Source organism: Erpetoichthys calabaricus, chromosome 10 (genome assembly GCF_900747795.2).
Source record: "Erpetoichthys calabaricus chromosome 10, fErpCal1.3, whole genome shotgun sequence".
NCBI classification, from domain to species: Eukaryota; Metazoa; Chordata; class Cladistia; order Polypteriformes; family Polypteridae; genus Erpetoichthys; species Erpetoichthys calabaricus.
Genome location: NC_041403.2, coordinates 162,635,378 through 162,655,431, shown reverse-complemented (window position 1 = coordinate 162,655,431; position 20,054 = coordinate 162,635,378). Strand labels below are relative to the sequence as shown.

The window sequence follows — 20,054 nt, the reverse complement described above, 5'->3', positions numbered from 1 at the left end:
ATATACATATCTACATATATCTACATATATATACATATATATATATATATATATATATATATACATATCTACATATATATATATATATATATATATATATATATATATATACATATCTACATATATATATATATAAACATATCTACATATATATAAACATATCTACATATCTACATATATACATATATATATATATATATATATATACATATCTACATATATACATATATATATATATATATATATCAAAATACCCGCGAAGTGCTGCTTTAAAATTTTTATTAAGAAGAAAAGTAAACCTTTTTAAACCGAGGAAAAATGTATCAATAATTATTGTTAAGGATCTCTTTGTATAGCACGTTGTCAGTTCGCCCCTCTGCTTGTAATATGACCAAGCTGTGTGGTAGCTTACTGTTGAGCATGCAACGTACAGTTTGCTATGTGAAAAGCAGTCCTGCCTCAAATCAATGCCAACCTTTTGTAGGGTCTGTCCCTGAGACTTATTAATTGTCATTGCGAAGCAGAGCCTTAGTTGAAATTGTAGGCGTTTGAATTGAAATGGGAGATCAGAGGGTATAACGGGGATGCGAGGAATAAAAACTCTCTCCCCTGAGCCACTGCCAGTAAAAATAGTTGCCTCAATGAGGTTGTTTTGCAGACACGTTACCTGAAGTCTCGTGGCGTCACAAAGTTTCAGTGGCTGTACGCAAATCTACAGTCGGTTTCATATTCTGTTTGTACCTTATCAATTGTGTTATTTGTTTTTTGAACAGGTTTGATTCATCGAAGTGATCACTCCTGCTGCGTTCAGTCACTTCACGTGAGCCGCTGTCTTGTGTGATGTTGCGATGTCCATACCTCGTGTCTTCTCATTAAACTTGTATCTCGCAAATATGGCATTGCAAACGGCAGCGGGTCAGTTCACGTGCTTACGTGGGAGGCGTGATGACGCGATATATTTTGATATATATCAAAATACCCGCGCTTCGCAGCGGCAAAGTACTGCTTTAAAAATTTTATTAAGAAGAAAGTAAACCTTTTTAAACTGAGGAAAATGAACCAGTTGTAATATGACCAAGCTGTGTGCTGAGTTTACTCTTGAGCATGAAATCTAACGTGGTTTGTGCCCTTCAGAATGAAAACAGTTTGCATTTACCTCTTTAATAAAAGGCGAGCTTTTAAGCCTGAGAAATCACCCCGTAAATGCACACGTTTAATTGCACATGTGTTAATATGTATGCTTACACAGCATTAAAAGACACTCAAAAATTAAAGTCATTTACCTTCATTCCCGTGTTTGACTCGTGCTGTAAATCTCTTCCTTGTTTTTAGTTCACGTGATTACGTAGGAGGCATGATACGTGACTCCACCTCCTCCATTAGAGTATATGGACAAAAAACAGGTTCCAGTTATGACCATTACGCGTAGAATTTCGAAATGAAACCTGCCTAATTTTTGTAAGTAAGCTGTAAGGAATGAGCCTGCCAAATTTCAGCCTTCTACCTACACGGGAAGTTGGAGAATTAGTGATGAGTGAGTGAGTGAGTCAGTCAGTCAGTCAGTGAGGGCTTTGCCTTTTATTAGTATATATATATATATATATATATATATATATATATATATATATATATATATATATATATATATATATATATATATAGTGAAATAGATACTGTATAGTGCCTGACCTGGCACAGATTGATACTGAGGCACATGTAAAAACACAAAGGACTTCCCCATGAACCCTACAGCCACAACACAGTCCCAAGCACAATAATACCAACACAAGTAACAACCCTTTTTCTGGTACCACCACTCCTCCCAGGCAACCTCGTCCTCTTCCTCCCGATTTTGGCCCTGAGTGGTGGTTGCCAGTCCTTTTTATAGCCCACCCGGAAGTGCTCCAGGTGCTTGATCATCTGTTCCTGATTGCACTTCCAGGTGAGGCTGTAGAGTTGTCCAAGCTGGCTCCAGGATCAATGCAGCACCCTCTGACGCCCACCAAAGATTCCCACAGGGTTGTGGAGAACTCCATCCCTCATGGAACCCTGTGGAAAACTGAGGCACCATTGTCAGCTGTGGTGGCTGCCACCAAGCGTAAAGGGGGAGGTACTGAGGAGCCCATGGCTGCTCCCCTGGAACATAAGTAGAAGGACCCGGTTGCCCACAACAATATATATATATATATATATATATATATATATATATATATATATGCAAGGACAGACAGGCAATCAATATATATTATATATATACATACATAATTCCCCCCACCAGTCCAAAGACAAAAGTGAAAGACGCTATATATATCTTATTTATAACAAGCACATGAATATAAAGTAATCAAAACAATACAAAGCCCTCCCTTGTCCCTAAACCATAAATGAATAAATACAGAACACACAACACAGATCGAAAACAAACTGCAATGAATGGATGAAATAGAATGAGTCCAAAGTTAATAATGTCCTGAGTTAAATGAAATACTGTTCAATATGCTAGGTTTGATCCTTCCCGAATTAATTCAAAACAATCTCCTCGACAGTGGTTGAAATAAATCCAAACCCCGGGGTTTCTCCGCAATGGCTGACGTACTGATGATCCAGACAATGAAAAAAGCAGACAGTAAGGTTGCGCAATGAAAAGTAAACGATGATTTGGTGAAATGAATGCAAAATGGCTCCTCTCTCCTTTCGATTTCCTTTCTTCCTCCTTTGATACTTTCCTACTCTCGTTTAAATAAAAATATCCCGGATGAACTTGGTGTGTCAACAGGAAATACCAGTATTGCGGTCGCTGCCTCCCATTTGTTTCCCGGGGACAACATTTACATAAACACACAACAGATTTAAACGGGATGATGCAAAAAAGACTCGACTCAGCACAAGACACACATTAAATATCTACAATCATGTAGCCCCACTACAATGTTAGGAGAAACTTCTGTGACAAAGTTGTCTATAAGAATCTCCTTCATATCTAGTATCTTGTGTCTCATTTCTCCTAAGGAATTTTAGAAGCAACATTTATAACAAAGTTGATTCTTAAATGAAACATAAATGAGAATCTCTTTTAAGTCTCGTGAGCCATCAAAGATCAGCCTTTGAGCAGTAAAAGTTTCCTGTAGCATGAGCCGGCCATGATGACCATTACAGGTGTTTCTCAATAAATGTGCATTTTCAGTAAAACCTTTAGCATGCTGATGGGCAATGAAGATAAGAGCATGTGAAATTTCTCCAATTCATTTCTTTAATTGTAATTTCTCATTCTTCTCTTGTGTTACAGTAATCAGAATGAAGAGGATGCCTCTATAAACGTGAGTAAAGGAAATGATTTCAAACTTGGAAGACTGTAGATGTTTATTGACATATTTTAATGAAATAATCGAGAATAAAATATTTAAAAGTACTCCAGTATTTAAATTAAGACTCCCTCTGCTTGGGTGTAATTAGCTGAGGCTGTAACTTGTAACATGATGTTTGATAAGCTTTAGAGTTGAGATGAACGATGAATACGCCACATCATTTACAGATGGTTGGTTGTAGGAGTGGCTCGTTCTTCATGCTGTGCCTATAATAAAATAATAATATAATAAAATCAAAAAGTTACTGATTTAGCAAAGGAAGGATCCACCATAAATCAAACCTGTAACAAAAGAAATTCCACAGTCTAATAAAGGTTTAATGAGAATTCAAAAAAAGAACAAATCACAAAAATTGAGGAAAACGTTTTTCTGTATGCAAAATAAAAGGTACAAAAAGAGGAAAAAAAGAGAAAATGTTTCTGGTCTGTTTCATTACTTTCATGCCTCTCTCGTGCTAATCTTTATCTACAGTCTATACTTAAAGTCATGTGACATTCTATGGTGAACTTTAGTATGGCTTGATGGTATGTCAAAGCTTCCTGAATTGACTTCACTTGACTTGACAAGCCAGTTGTTGAATTTTTTAACGCATAGTCATTTTTTTCTGAGGATATTAGATTAGGCTTGATTAGATTAGATATACAGTGGTGTGAAAAACTATTTGCCCCCTTCCTGATTTCTTATTCTTTTGCATGTTTGTCACACAAAATGTTTCTGATCATCAAACACATTTAACCATTAGTCAAATATAACACAAGTAAACACAAAATGCAGTTTTTAAATGATGGTTTTTATTATTTAGGGAGAAAAAAAATCCAAACCTACATGGCCCTGTGTGAAAAAGTAATTGCCCCCTTGTTAAAAAATAACCTAACTGTGGTGTATCACACCTGAGTTCAATTTCCGTAGCCACCCCCAGGCCTGATTACTGCCACACCTGTTTCAATCAAGAAATCACTTAAATAGGAGCTGCCTGACACAGAGAAGTAGACCAAAAGCACCTCAAAAGCTAGACATCATGCCAAGATCCAAAGAAATTCAGGAACAAATGAGAACAGAAGTAATTGAGATCTATCAGTCTGGTAAAGGTTATAAAGCCATTTCTAAAGCTTTGGGACTCCAACGAACCACAGTGAGAGCCATTATCCACAAATGGCAAAAACATGGAACAGTGGTGAACCTTCCCAGGAGTGGCCGGCCGACCAAAATTACCCCAGGAGCGCAGAGACGACTCATCCAAGAGGTCACAAAAGACCCCAGGACAACGTATAAAGAACTGCAAGCCTCACTTGCCTCAATTAAGGTCAGTGTTCACGACTCCACCATAAGAAAGAGACTGGGCAAAAACGGCCTGCATGGCAGATTTCCAAGACGCAAACCACTGTTAAGCAAAAAGAACATTAGGGCTCGTCTCAATTTTGCTAAGAAACATCTCAATGATTGCCAAGACTTTTGGGAAAATACCTTGTGGACTGATGAGTCAAAAGTTGAACTTTTTGGAAAGCAAATGTCCCGTTACATCTGGCGTAAAAGGAACACAGCATTTCAGAAAAAGAACATCATACCAACAGTAAAATATGGTGGTGGTAGTGTGATGGTCTGGGGTTGTTTTGCTGCTTCAGGACCTGGAAGGCTTGCTGTGATAGATGGAACCATGAATTCTACTGTCTACCAAAAAATCCTGAAGGAGAATGTCCGGCCATCTGTTCGTCAACTCAAGCTGAAGCGATCTTGGGTGCTGCAACAGGACAATGACCCAAAACACACCAGCAAATCCACCTCTGAATGGCTGAAGAAAAACAAAATGAAGACTTTGGAGTGGCCTAGTCAAAGTCCTGACCTGAATCCAATTGAGATGCTATGGCATGACCTTAAAAAGGCGGTTCATGCTAGAAAACCCTCAAATAAAGCTGAATTACAACAATTTTGCAAAGATGAGTGGGCCAAAATTCCTCCAGAGCGCTGTAAAAGACTCATTGCAAGTTATCGCAAACGCTTGATTGCAGTTATTGCTGCTAAGGGTGGCCCAACCAGTTATTAGGTTCAGGGGGCAATTACTTTTTCACACAGGGCCATGTAGGTTTGGATTTTTTTTCTCCCTAAATAATAAAAACCATCATTTAAAAACTGCATTTTGTGTTTACTTGTGTTATATTTGACTAATGGTTAAATGTGTTTGATGATCAGAAACATTTTGTGTGACAAACATGCAAAAGAATAAGAAATCAGGAAGGGGGCAAATAGTTTTTCACACCACTGTACTTTATTCATTCCTAATTGGAAACTTAAAAATGGTTAAAAAAATAACTGAGGATAACATTTTTTGACTGAGTATACCCACTGACACACACAGATACCAATTAATCCGTAAATAAATGGGGAGAACACGTAAACTCCATGGAGACCTCGGTGCTGGGAAGCAGGAATGACAGCTCTGCGCCACCACTCTGCCTGTATGTTTAAACATCTGTACTAAACTTACTAAGCGTTGACGGGAGTCCTCCTTCTTCTTTGCCTTCAGAATGACTTCACCCACCTTCACTTTTTTCAGTTTTGTGCAGCCTTGTGCTTAAGTTATTTAAATAAATTTTTTAGCTAATCATACAACACGGCAGAATAACAAAGCAAAATCTTGAGTTTAGGAATTTTTATAAAATTTATTTAAACTTTCTTTTCCTCTTCAGTTTTTGAAAATGCACCTAAAATCTTCATCTTCAATTTTTGAAAATTCTCCATCTTCTTTTCCTTCTGCTTTTTCTTCTTCTTCAATTTTTAAGAATGTATCTAAAATCTTCATCTTCTTCAATTTGTTGAAAATGTATGTAAAATCTTCTTCTTCGTCAGTTTTTGAAAATGTATCTAAAATCTTCTTCTTTGTTAGTTTTTGAAAATGTATCCAAAATCTTCTTCTCCTTCTTTTTCTTCATCAGTTTTTGAAAATGTATCTAAAATCTTCTACTTCCAAGTGTGTCGGAAGCCCAAAGTAGGCCACTGCAGCTCCCCCTGGCGGCATCTGTGGAACCCAACAGGGCTGAGCCTACCAATACCAAGTCCCAAATAACCCTGTGGGACTATGGGGGGCCGTTAAACCCCAGGGGGACTGTCAAACAGCATAAGTCATCTCCCCGTGTCCTTCCATTATGGAGGTGTCCCGGTTGGGTAATGGCAGCGGCCGCCACCCATCACAATATATATTAAAATTATTATATATAATATATATGTATATTATTATATATTTTTTATATATTGTGTACAGTATATATATATATATATATATATATATATATATATATAATGTTTGCTTTACTTTAGAAAATTTTCATGTAGCTTACTAATATACTCCATGATTTTAAAGTTATTGTATAACTTCAACTTGAGAAATACTGAGGTTTTACTTTAAGGGGGCTGGTAATAAATGGATGCTTTACATGTCAGATTGTCATTAGACAACAGATGTTTTAAATGCTCCTGGTAGGACATTTTCCTACTGCAGTCTTAAGTGCCACCAACTCGACATGTCACATGTTGATTAGCACACACAATTAAGAATTTCTCTTTACATTGTACACATGACAATAATGTCCTATCATAGGTTTGAAAGTTGCCACATGGTCTTCTCTAGCTGAGAACACATCCCAGTGTTATGGACTTTTGGGATTTCTCTCTCTTTTCAGACTCCTGTTCCCCAGAAAAGGAATCGCAAATTCCATGAGGGCAAGAGCGACACCAGCATAATCTTACAGCCAGCCAAAGACCTCCATCCCGAGAAGCTGGCCGTAGAGGAAAGCAAAAGGCACCATCTTCAGCAACAGGGGGCACACCAAGTGAGCTATGCCTGTCTGGACCACCTGCGACTGGAGCAGAGGAGGCGGGCGCAATCAGCAGAGCCAACTTCACCAGTCAGCACAAGCACAGAATATGCCGTTGTGAACGTCCGGAAGGAGGCGCCTAAGGTGCAGCAATTTGAACTGGTTTGTTAAGCATATTTAGTGGGACGTCCACTGAGAGTGCAGCAATCTCCTACTTGAAATGTCACCAAGACATGCAGGAAGGCACAGGACTGATGCCGAATCAGCCTCACAGTTACTACTACTGCACATTTAAAGCCAGCAGGCACACCACTTGCACTTCAGAACAGATCATCCACCTGCAGCTAAGCATGGTTGGGCCCGGCTAGTATTTCAATGGGAGACCATCTAGGACAAGGCTTGGGTTGCTGATGGACAGAGGTGTTGGAGAGGACAACAGTGGGGCACCTACTCGGTGGTCTGAATGTGTATTCCAATGCCCCAGTGCACTGACGGGGACACAGTGCTGTAAATATGGCGCCATCCTACAGATGAGACATAAAACCATTTGTGGTCATAAAAGATCCTTTGTAAAGAGTAGGGTCTGGCTAAATTGCCCTTTATGCCTGGTCATTCTGGCCCCCTAATCATCTCCTGTCTCTAATTGGCTAACTATCTCTCTCACCACTTCACCACCTAATAGCTCATGTGTGGTGAGCATACTGGCACATAAATAGCTGCCCTCGCATAATCCCGATAAATTCTGCGTATTAGAGGTGGTTGAAGTGGCTCCGCACTCACTATGTAAAGTGCTTGGAGTAATGAGAATAGAACTCTATAAATATAAGAATTATTATTATTATTATTATGGGTAGCGCTGCTGCCTCGCAGTTGGGAGACCTGGGGACCTGGGTTCACTTCCCGGGTCCTCCCTGCGTGGAGTTTGCATGTTCTCCCCGTGTCTGCGTGGGTTTCCTCCGGGCGCTCCGGTTTCCTCCCACAGTCCAAAGACATGCAGGTTAGGTGGATTGGCGATTCTAAATTGTCCCTAGTGTGTGCTTGGTGTGTGGGTGTGTGTCCTGCGGTGGGTTGGCACCCTGCCCGGGATTGGTTCCTGCCTTGTGCCCTGTGTTGGCTGGGATTGGCTCCAGCAGACCCCCGTGACCCTGTGTTTGGAAAATGGATGGATGGATGGATGGATTATTATGCTATTCAGTTTACAGTACTTTACAGTGCACTTTTTTCCAAAGTGCAATATGGCTTCTACCAGTAGGTGTCATGATAATTTTGTTTTTTAGCATAAACATCACAGACGGCTTCTTGACAGAACCTGATTTTCTATTGCAGTTTGTGTGTTACCAGCGTCATACGTACATTAGAAGGCAGTTAATGCTGGGAACTCTTATGAAAGGTTAATCTTATGTGGATTGTGAGAGCTGCACGTCTGCCAAAATTGGGGGCTATCAGACTGACCAGAGTCACTGCAAAGCTGGACTGGTTAATGAGGGCATCTTCAGTTCATGTGCTTACTGGGGGGGCTTACAAAGATTACATGTGTATAAGCAGCTTGAGAGCTGCAAAGGATTTTATTCAGAAATAGACAGGGTGCCTAATCTGGTAGGGGAAAGCTAGATAAAGTGAAAAAGAAATGATAGATACTACATTAGATAGACAGATAGACGTGAAAGGCGCTATATAACAGAGATAGATAGATAGATAGATAGATAGATAGATAGATAGATAGATAGATAGATAGATAGATAGATAGATGTGAAAGGCACTATATAATAGATAGATAGATAGATAGATAGATAGATAGATAGATAGATAGATAGATAGATAGATAGATAGATAGATAGATAGATAGATAGATAGATAGATAGATAGATAGATAGGCCATGTAATTTTTGGTGTGCTGTGTTTCCATGGTTAAAATATAACATTTTTTACACTGAAAACTGCTTCAATTACATTTCAACCAGCATTCGTTTCCTAGATTCTTGCACCCTGAAATGATCTGATTATAATTGTAAATTCTGTGAATTTGTAATACAATTTTTGCCTTCACAATATCTGCAAAATGTGTGCTGTTTTTGTTATTCACTCTATAAAATATAATGTATATAAATAAAATCATCATCTGCTTGCTTGTCTGCTTGTTTTTTCACTAATCCCATAATAACAAACACATTTTTGCATGCACTTTCCCGAAGGTCCAACTTAAAATATAGACGACATGGAATATCTTGGAGAGGGGTTTTAATGGGGCGTGGTGACACAAAAGCTAGTGCCAATACAAGGACTACATTTCCCATCATGCAGCAGGAGTGCCCTGGGGCTGATGGGAGGACACCATTATTATAAGTATTGTGGATCCACTTGACTTCCGCAAATGGCAGTTACAACATCTTCCTCTGGAAATGAATGATTCTGCTGTCAGTACGGTGGAAACCTTCGAAGTTCTGGGCTCAGCTATCACAAACACTTTCAGCTGAGATTCACTTTCATCACTAAGAAGGCTCAGCAACCAATTCTAAAGAAACTAAATACTTCCCAGCCCATCCTAGTTTAATTCTGCAAAGCCATTGAAAGTCTGGTGACATTCTCCATTGTACCCCGTTATGCTCCTAAATAACAAATTACAGTAATTACAGTTATAATGTCATCTGAGAAAATAATTGGCGGTGCTCTTCCTTCTGTTGTTGACTCGTATCATAAACTACGTCTAAAGGATCACCATAGGCTATTAACCAAACTATTTCACTGAAGACGCCCTCTGCAGGCCACAATACATTTACCCGGTGTAACCAATAGGGGGCACCACTAAGCCCCAAACCCCAGATTTAGCAATGCCCAACACAGTCACTGGTTCAAATACAGGAATTTGTATTACACACCTTATCTTACAGCCTGTAATTACACAAACCCAAGACAAGTCGAATCTCTTTTCTCTCCTTCTGCCCTCCTTCTGCTTCCCGGACTTTGACTCCCTGAGGTAAGGCAGTGGACCTCTTTTTAAGCAGGACCTGGGAATGATTCTGGTAGAGTTGGTCACGTGGGAACCAGGGAGGTTTTCGCCTAACAGTGCCATCTAACGCCACCTCCTGTACTTCCAGACTCCAACTTCTATGCACCCAAACAACTGGGATCCCTCAAGAGGACCACTGCCACCTGTCTTATGGTGGATGGAACTGCTGCTTGCCTCTGACTTCTGAAGGTCCGTCCCTTATATTCCTCCATCATAATATAAGGAATCATTTTCTCTTCCACCTGAGATGCCCGTCTGTCCTCCATTGCACTTACACCGGAACAAAATCAGATAATTCTGGAGGAAATAAACATTTTCAAGATGATCTTACTGCTTGGTGGTGGACCATAGCTATACCCCTAAATCCAGAGGCATATTATAGCCATACTTTACAGAGGCCATTCTTTTCTACATGGCTTGCTGTCTATACAAGGCTCAATGACTTTCTTCATACATGCAATCCATATGTTTTAGCACCTCAGTAATTTGTAAAAGAGTTTTGAACGAAAGTGCTAATCCCAGCAGCACATCTTCAGCAACCGTCCAAGTTAATCCCAGCTGCACACGCCGATTGATTTCTTTCTGTTCTCATCTTTTTGCTCTCCTCCTTCTCCCTGCCTGTGAACACCTCCGCCACTTTCTTATGATGCTTACTCGTCTCATTTCAATTAAGAGCTCCTCATGGAGGCCACTAATCTCTTCACTGACCCCGGTGAGTTTAGCATCTGTTCACACTGGCAGAAAATGAAGTCTCCTGTAATTTTAGAGAAGAAAACACTGCGACATTTTGTATAATTATTCCATATTGTTAATCTAAAAAATGTACAGTGGATTCATAAAGTGTTCAGACCCCTTCACGTTTTTCATATTTTGCTATGTGGCAGCGTTGAGCTAAAATCGTTTAAATTCATTTTTTCCTCACATCAACCCATAGGAATGAAAAATCTAAAGGAGGATCCCCTTAGTATCTTTTTGGTTTCTCCTCGACAACAATGAGATCAGAAAGAAGTTAAATGGAGACACGGCCTTTAGCCTCCTGCTTCTCAGGTTTTTCTCCTGAATACTTTACCCCGGGTGGCACGGTGGAGCAGTGTGTAGCACTGCTCATTCACAGTTAGGAGACCCTGGTTCACTTCCCAGGTCCTCCCTACATGGGAGGGTCACGGGGGTCCACCGGAGCCAATCCCAGAGAGCAAGGCAGGAAAAAATCCCGGGCAGGGCACCAGCCCACCAGAGGGCACACACACCAGAGACAATTTAGGATCGGGAATGCACCTAACCTGCATGTCTTTGGACTGTAGGAGGAAACCCACACAGACAGGATGAGAACATGCAAACTCCACGCAGGGAGGACCCGGGAAGTGAACCCAGGTTTCCTTACTGAGAGGCAGCAGCGCTACCACTGCACCACCGTGCCTCCCCAATTTCTGTATCCATAGGGGCAATTCATCAGTTCCCAGTGGTTCAAACTGTCAGCTGCTGAGTCTAATAGGATGTAAAGTCTAATGGGAAAGGTCAAAAGGCGACATGCCACTGTAAACCTGAAGCTATCAGATTATCCTTTCTCTTTCTCTCTAAGCATAAATTCTGATGCAGACATTGGCGATCATGTTGTGCCACCCATCTCTTTACCCATATAAAACAATCGCACTGCAACTCCTGCTGTTCTCAAACCCTCTCACAGCATTTCCACTGATGGTGTTCCTCTGCCTTCCTGTTGCTCTCCATCCATTGATTTTGCCCCACAGTGCAACACTTCCTGTGCCTTCAGCTCTGATGGTGTGTCCCAGATATTTTAATGGTTTGTTCTCTAACTCAGCGGCATGGTGGCACAGTGGTACCACTGCTGCCTTGCAATAAGAAGACCTGGGTTTGCTTCCCGGATCCTCCCTGCATGGAGTTTGCATGTTCTCCCCATGTCTGCGTGGGTTTCCTCCCACAGTCCAAAGACATGTAGGTTGGGTGCATTGGCGATCCTAAATTGCCCCTGGTGTGTGGGTGTGTGCGCCCTGCGGTGGGCTGGCACCCTGTCTGAGGTTTGTTTCCTGCCTTGCGCGCTGGGATTGGCTTCAGCAGACCCCCGTGACCCTGTAGTTAGGATATAGCGGGTTGGATAATGGATGGATAGATGGATACTTTACCCCGGAATTCTCACAAGGGTCTCCTCTTGAGTTTCTGTGAAGATTCCTGCCAAGTCACACAAGGGGTTCTGATCTTCCAAGTAGCATCTTAACTTTTTATTTGCAATTTGAAACAGTTTGCATTGTATGCTCAGTAATATACAGTAAAATGTATTAACATTTTTATGTTCAGTTCATTTGAAATTATGTTACATTTATTTTTTGTAGTTCAGGATTAGTTTACATAAATGTAGCCCACAGTTTGAGGGCTGAATATTTTTTCTAAAAAACATAGTTTCTGAAAAGCAATGGTTTCACACAGAAATCAACATAAAACGTCTGTTGCTGCATGCTGTGGCTGCCAGTTTGCCAAGAATATGTGGCAGGCTTGCTGCGTGGCTGGGGCACAGTCGCAGTGCATTGCAATCTGGTTTCTACCTCTTATCTCTGTTAAGTGGCAGTCCTCCCTGACGAACATTGGTCAGTACAACGATTAGCTGGGGACCAATCAGCTGAAGATGGAACCTCACATTTGTGTTCCATCACTTGCATCAAAATCTGAGTCCGACAAGTCATAGTCCAGTTCAGAGAGAATAGGCAAAATGACGTCCACGGAGTGTTTTGCTTTACGCATTTGCTTTGATCTCTCGCCAGATGTCAGTGCCATTTTTGCCGTTGTTGGCACCTTGTTACTCACACGAGCGTAGGCAATCTCGGTCACAACCAATGAAGCTATCTTTCCTTCTAGCAACGAGAGTCCAACTAAAACATAACGGTTGGTTTTGTCACAGTTTACAGTCGATTACCATCGTCATCTCCTCCTTTTGACAAAAGTTGACATCAGCCCTGAAAGAGTTAAGAATAGGGCTAGATAATTATTCAGATTTAATAGGGTATTGTTACGTTAAGATAGGGTGCTGGGTAGCGGGAGTTATGGGAACTAGGAAGTTATTGTAAGTCTGTGCGTGGATTAATAGGGCTTTCTGTCTTGAGTTTCATTTATAACTGTGGAACGATATAACATGGAAAATAAATGTGGTTTGATTTACACAACAACAGAGTGGGTTCATGTGAAACACCAAGGACTGAACACATGTACAGACATATGAAAAAGTTTGGGAACCCCTCTTAATTCTTTGGATTTTTGTTTCTCATTGGCTGACCTTCCTTTTAATATATGACATGCCTTATGGACACAGTAGTATTTCAGCAGTGACATTAAGTTTATTGGATTAACAGAAAATATGCAATATGTATCATAACAAAATTAGACAGGTGCATAAATTTGGGCACCCCAACCAAGATATGACATCAATACTTAGCTGAGCCTCCTTTTGCAAATCTAACAGCCTCTAGATGCTGTCCTCCTATAGCCTTTGATGAGTGTCTGGATTCTGGATGGAGGTATTGTTGACCATTCATCATACAAAATCTCTCCAGTTCAGTTCAATTTGATGGCTGCCAAGCATGGACAACCTGCTTCAAATCATCCCTTAGATTTTCAATGATATTCAAGTCAGGGGACTGTGACGGCCATTCCAGAACATTGTACTTCTCCCTCTGCATGAATGTCTTTGTAGATTTCCAACTGTGTTTTGGGTCATTGTCTTGTTGGAATATTCAACCCCTGCGTAACTTCAACTTTGTGACTGATGCTTGAACATTATCCTGAAGAATTTGTTGATATTGAGTTGAATTCATCCGACCCTCAACTTTAACAAGGGCCCCAGTCACTGAACTAGCCACACAGCATGATGGAACCTCCACCAAATTTGACAGGAGGTAGCAGGTGTTTTTCTTGGAATGCGGTGTTCTTCTTCCACCATGTAAAGTGCTTTTTGTTCTGACAAAATAACTCCATTTTTGTCTCATCAGTCCAAAGCACTTTGTTCCCAAATGAATCTGGCTTCTCTAAATGAGCATTGGCGTACAACAAGCGACTCTGTTTGTGGCGTGAGTGCAGAAACGGCTTCTTTCTCGTCACCCTGCCATACAGATGTTCTTTGTGCAAATTGTGTTGAATTGTAGAACGATGTACAGATACACCATCTGCAGCAAGATGTTCTTGCAGGTCTTTGGAGATGATCTGTGGGTTGTCTGTAACCATTCTCACAATCCTGCTCATATGCCGCTCCTGTATTTTTCATGGCCTGCCAGACCTGCTGGGTTTAACAGCAACTGTGCCTGTGGCCTTCCATTTCATGATTCCATTCCTTACAGTTGAAACTGACACTTTAAACCTCTGAGATAGCTTTTTTGTAGCCTTCCCCTAAACCAGGAGACTCAACAATCTTTGTTTTCAGATCTTTGGAGAGCTGCTTTGAGGGTCCCATGCTGTCACTCGTCAGAGGAGAGTCAAAGGGAAGGAAGCACAACTTGCAATTGACCACCTTAAATACCTTTATATCTCATGATGGACACACCTGTCTATGAAGTTCAAGGCTTAACGAGCTCATCCAACCAATTTGGTGTTACAAGTAATCAGCATTGAGCAGTGACAGGCATTCAAATCAGCAAAATGACCAGGCGACCCACATTTTTGCCAGTTTTTCACATTTGATTTAATTTCATACAACTAAATACTGCTTCACTAAAAATCATTGTTCAGAAAACACCACAGTACTCCTAGGAAATGAAAGACATACCACTGTTATCTTTCGTCTTGAAAGTAGAGTCAATTATTATACAGGCTGAGAGGAGTTCCCAAATTTTTTCATACGACTGTATGTTCCTGCCATAGCCACACAGTGTTTCGCACTTACAAATCACATGACCCTGGGGAGCAGTCTAACCCTGTCCATCCATTATAATGGGACACTAACACCCGCTAACCAATCTAGTCAGGATGCCTGTCCACCCTTATCTGTCCATTAAAAATGCCTCCCAGCCATGTAAGGAACCGTCCATCCTGGCAGAGATGGCAGCAAACCCCCTGTTTTCTAACACAGGAATGGCTAAGGGACAAGTCTATGAATGTCCTTAAGCTGCTGAGCCAATCCAGAGCCAGAACCCGGAGTTGAACCCAAACGAACATCTCTGGAGAGACCTCTCCACCAACGGTCTCCATCCAACCTGACAGAGCTTGATAGGATCTGCAGAGAAGGATTGGCAGAAAATCCTCAAATTGAGGCGGGTGAAGTTTGTGGTGTCAAAGCCAAGAAGGACTCTCAGACTGAAGATGCGCAGGTTGACCTACACGTAGATATTCGATTCTATAACTTAAAAATACTCCCCAACAGGATGATATATCTGGACCTTAATTACCAGTTGTTATCATCTGAGACTAATAGATAATTGATGGGAAGGAACGAGATTAGACCCTATGTTGTATGTTGCGTCACACATGCACGTGCATGGGAGGCAGCTAAAGGGCTCAAAAGAGGGCAATTCCATGCCGGACCAGGGGATGGCAGTATACACTGATCCCTTCTCTTTATTCCCTGCAGACCAACCATAGGAAATCCCGCCTAGGGCCCGATGACGTCACTACCAGTTCCGGATCTGATGACATCACTACCGGTTCTGGACCCCACAACATCACTTTCCGAGTCAGGGCCTGATGACACCTCTTCCGATTCCTGTCCTGGTGACGTCACTTCCCTTGCCTGTTTTGTCTACTGAATCAGATCTGTCTTGAACTAAATTTGTAAAGACCCTTTTTCAGCCATTTTGCATGTATACAGGGTGGCTGCCCCAGACCTTTTTGTGGTGTTATTGCGTACCCCTGCACAGTTGTTACTGCTGAGCAGATGTGCTTTGGAAATGCCAGGATGTCTTAAGGACTGCACTGTATTTGAATCATTGTTAATCACTTCAGATTATGTTCTCAAGAAAATGCCTCACTATCATAAGGGTGACATCATAGCGATGTGTTGTGAAAGAAGACTTTGGTTTGACTGAACCTCATGACTGTCCATCAAAAAGGAAGTTTTTCTTTGCTTTCGGATCATTTTTCTCTATTGCCCGTCTAACTTGCTAATTATATTCTCACACAATTTCCTCATTTCTGTTTGTCTGAACTTTGCCCATAAGAGTCGCCAGTCCAGACGAGATTTTTCTAAACTGGGTGTCGCAACATCTCGGGGTGATACAACTCAACTTGAAGGGTGTTGAGACAGCCCATTGTACTTTGTCATAAATTTTCAACTTAGAAAATGTAGAAAAATAAAAAATAAAACTAATCTGTAGCATCAGGTGATCAAAACAGCCAAGAAAAAAGTAAGTGAATGTTTGAATATTCAAGAGAATGTTCCGGGGGCTGCATGTATGTTGCTTTTGTTGTATTTCTTTAAAAAATTTCCACACATCCCACCCTTGCAGAACTGACTTAAGGGAGGTTTAGGTGAGGAGAACGCGTTCAGTAAAAGGACCAGGTGTTCTGTCAGAGATAAACTCTGTGAACAAAAAAAAAGGGAGTTGAATGTTTAAAAAAACAAAATAAACCAAAATATAAAGAGAATTGAACCTGAAGCCCATCACGAGAGACAGCACCTTCCTGAAGCTCAACACACCTGTTCTAGAGACTTAGCCAGGAAGGCTTGAAGCTGGAATTGCTACCAGACTGGTAATACCTTCTCCTCGTTTGCCTCCTGATTACTGACGTCAAGACCTCTACTACTGGTCTGGCATCTTGCTCCATCCACCAAAGATGGGTTATCTACAACAGAATTAGTTGTTCGTTTCTGAGTGTGCAGCTCATCACACCAGCAGCATCTCCTTTGTCATGCATGTGTGTGTTAGAGGATCGCTTTCTGGTGTGATGGATGGCCGGCGAGAGTTTCCGGCCCTCACCCCGAGGCCGCCAGGAGGAGCTCTCCCGACAGCATAGACGTGCCTCGAATTCCAGCAGGGCTTCATGGACTTTGTAGTTTTTATACACAGCCCTGCTGGATACCTTGGGAACCACCGGGAGTCGCTGTAGGGAGGCTCGTGGACTCTTATGTGCCCTATAACCTGGAAGTACGTCCTGGTCACGTGAACAGGAGAAATGACGTACTTCCAGGTTGACCCGGAAGTAATAAGGACTTGTGGACTGTTGGGCAGGAACACCTCCGGGTCAGGGAGTATAAAAGGACTCTGGGAAAGCCCAGACGCTGAGCTTGGCTTCCATTAAAGACAGAGGTCGGCTCTAAGGAGCTCATGGCTGTTGGGTCTCCGCCGGCTGCGGGAGTTATGGGTGAGCTGAGGAGAATGAGAGAATGAGTTGTGCCGAGATCGGGATGAGAGAGACTGCATTTTAACCTCGGGTTTTATCGGATTTATTTATTGTTGTTTTTATCCCCACAGAACACTTGTTTCTATGGATTTATTGAACCTGCTGCACTGCACTTTGGACACTGTTTTGTTGGTTTTAATAAAAACACATTGGCACTTTTTGGAAATATCTTCTTTTTCGTAGGCTTTGGTAATTCTAGTGTTAAATGGGGTTTTGCCCGGTTGGCACCCAAATTATTTTTGGTCTCACTCAGAGTCATGCCTCGCCTCACCACACCTTGTATAAGGAACTGATGATTCGTTTTCTACATTTTGTTGTTTTGCTTTTATTCACCTCATTATGGTACCCCACAATGGCCAAGTTTGGAACTGAACCAAGGGGTTGTTACAAACATCTCCTAAATTGAATCCAAATGTGCAGCAGACAGGCTGATTCCCCAAGACACTTAGAGATTCCATTTACTCCCTTATTTCAATTACAGACTATGATGGTTTGGTTTGGCTAAGGTCCAGGTCCCCATCTTCCAGACTTTTCACCCTTCGTTTTCTGCTATTAAACATTGCGTGGGTTTTTCGTTATCTATTCTGTTGGTTGGCTCATACCGCCATTTAGTTGAGAGCTGTTCTGTTCAGCTGCCGTCTCCTCCATTTGCGAGTGAAGCTCTCTTAGCTTTAATTACAGTGCAGCCACATAGCGGGCGAGGATTGTGACTTTAAAGGAAATGCTTGGCCCTCAGGCGCTGTTTAGAAATTCCGTAAAAGTGCGGCAAGGCTGAGCTCTCTCAAGAAGCTGTTCAAGGAGCTGCCATGCCTACTCTGTAAGGCAAAAAAAAAATTCATCACATTGGTTACTCCAACAATTCTTCTGCCGATTTTTATGAGATTTTTAAATCTGGATGAGTGGTAGCACTGGTGGAAATTTAAGGAAGCTCAGTTTTCCATTGAAAAACCTCATTTCTGCCACTTGTACTCACAGTCTCATTCTTTCGGTCACTGCCCACAGCTCACGACCCTAAATGAGGACCAGGATGAAGATCAATGGAGAGTTTTGTCATTAGACTTAACCAACATGGACTGGTACAGCTTCCACAGAAGAGCTGTCACCACTTCAATCCGCTTCTTGAGCTCACATTCCCTTCCTTCATTACTCGTGAAGAACATCCTGAGATACCTGAACTCCTCCATTAAGGGCAGTTATTCCCCCGCATATTAAAAGAGCAACCCACTATTTTCCAAAATAACCATGAAGTCAGACTTGGAGGAGCTGACCCTCATCCCAGCCTCTTCACACTTGGCAGGAAATCATTAAGAGGGGGCTGAAGGTTGTGACACCACCACACATAATATTTTACTTGTGTGTGTTGAAATGTACCTTGTCTGTCTTTTGTGTGCTGCTCGTCACTGCCGGGGGCTTCCACAGGGTTTCAGGTGGAGGAGCCTTTCGCAGTTCAGGGTCGGGAGTTGCGTGGCGGTGATTAACGGCATTGCTATCATGGGCAAGATCCGGAAGGTCTGACAAATAAACTGTTCTGGTTGGCAGCTAATGAAGGGTCCAGTCTGGCTTTTTTATGTTGTGTCTTCTTTCATTGAGCCCACTGTCACTCAGAAGGTGTGATCAGACACTGATGGTCCTTGACCTTGGAGTTCTGCTTGTCTCTCTTTGGAAGTTGTCCTTGGCTTTTTGTCCACCATTCTCACTATCCTTCTGCCTATTATGGGGTCGATTTTCCTCTTGCACCAACATCCAGGGAGGCTGGCTACAGTCCGATGAACCTTAAACTTCTTAATAATATTTCACACTGTTGTCATAGGAGCATCAAGTTGCTTGTTGATGGTGGTCTTCTAGCCTTTGCCTTTCACATGCTGGTCTTTTATTTCCTTCTGATCTCCTCAGACGACTCTTTCCTTTGCTGTTTCTGGTCCACGTTCAGTGTGGGACACACGATGACACCAAACAGCAGAGGGACGACTTTTCTCCATTTAATTCGGCTGAGTGACTGATTGCCTGATTGGAGACGCGTGTATGATAGGAACTCAAGAAAACAGTGAGTTTGAACATTCACTCAAATCCAGTTCTTTAGGATCTTTTTAGGGGTCTCAACAAGCGTGTCCAGGCCATTTTAGAAGATCTTTGCAGAACAAGCAACGCTGTATTTCTTGTCACACTTGTCATGACATCTCCAAAGCATGCAATTGCTTTTCATTTTGTCATTTTTCACAAGGCCGACAGCAGTTTTTCAATGAGCTGGTAAGGGGACCGACACATTTGTCCACATCTGGAACTTCTTTCTTTTTCTTTCCCATTTGCTTTTCACGTCAGAACTGTATGTTAAGAAGAGGACCTTCAAAAATGTTCTAATTTCTTTTGTAATTGAACTGACTGTAAATAAAGACTCACTTTTGTTTGTCACTTTATAAATTGTCTGTGTCTCATGTATCCCTGCCACTGACTCGAGATGCCCGGGGTTCAAGTTATGCAAATGGTCACAAGGCATGGGGCATCTCAGTTATAATAAAGCATTCAAAGAAAAAAGAACTG

General features: G+C 41.7%; 2 protein-coding genes across 2 annotated transcripts in view; both read left to right on the top strand.

The window, feature by feature from the left end:
• Positions 1-7,968, top strand: part of LOC114659716 (signal-regulatory protein delta-like) — a 40,925-nt gene extending 32,957 nt beyond the window's left edge. The window contains exons 6-7 of the mRNA XM_028812342.2: positions 3,287-3,317; positions 7,040-7,968. Coding sequence (XP_028668175.1) covers positions 3,287-3,317; positions 7,040-7,345 — 337 coding nt within the window. The 3' untranslated portion in view covers positions 7,346-7,968. The remainder of the gene's footprint in view (positions 1-3,286; positions 3,318-7,039) is intronic.
• The window catches only part of LOC114658479 (signal-regulatory protein beta-1-like), a 239,528-nt gene that overhangs the window by 155,963 nt on the left and 63,511 nt on the right, over positions 1-20,054 (top strand). The gene's annotated exons all lie outside the window — the stretch shown is intronic.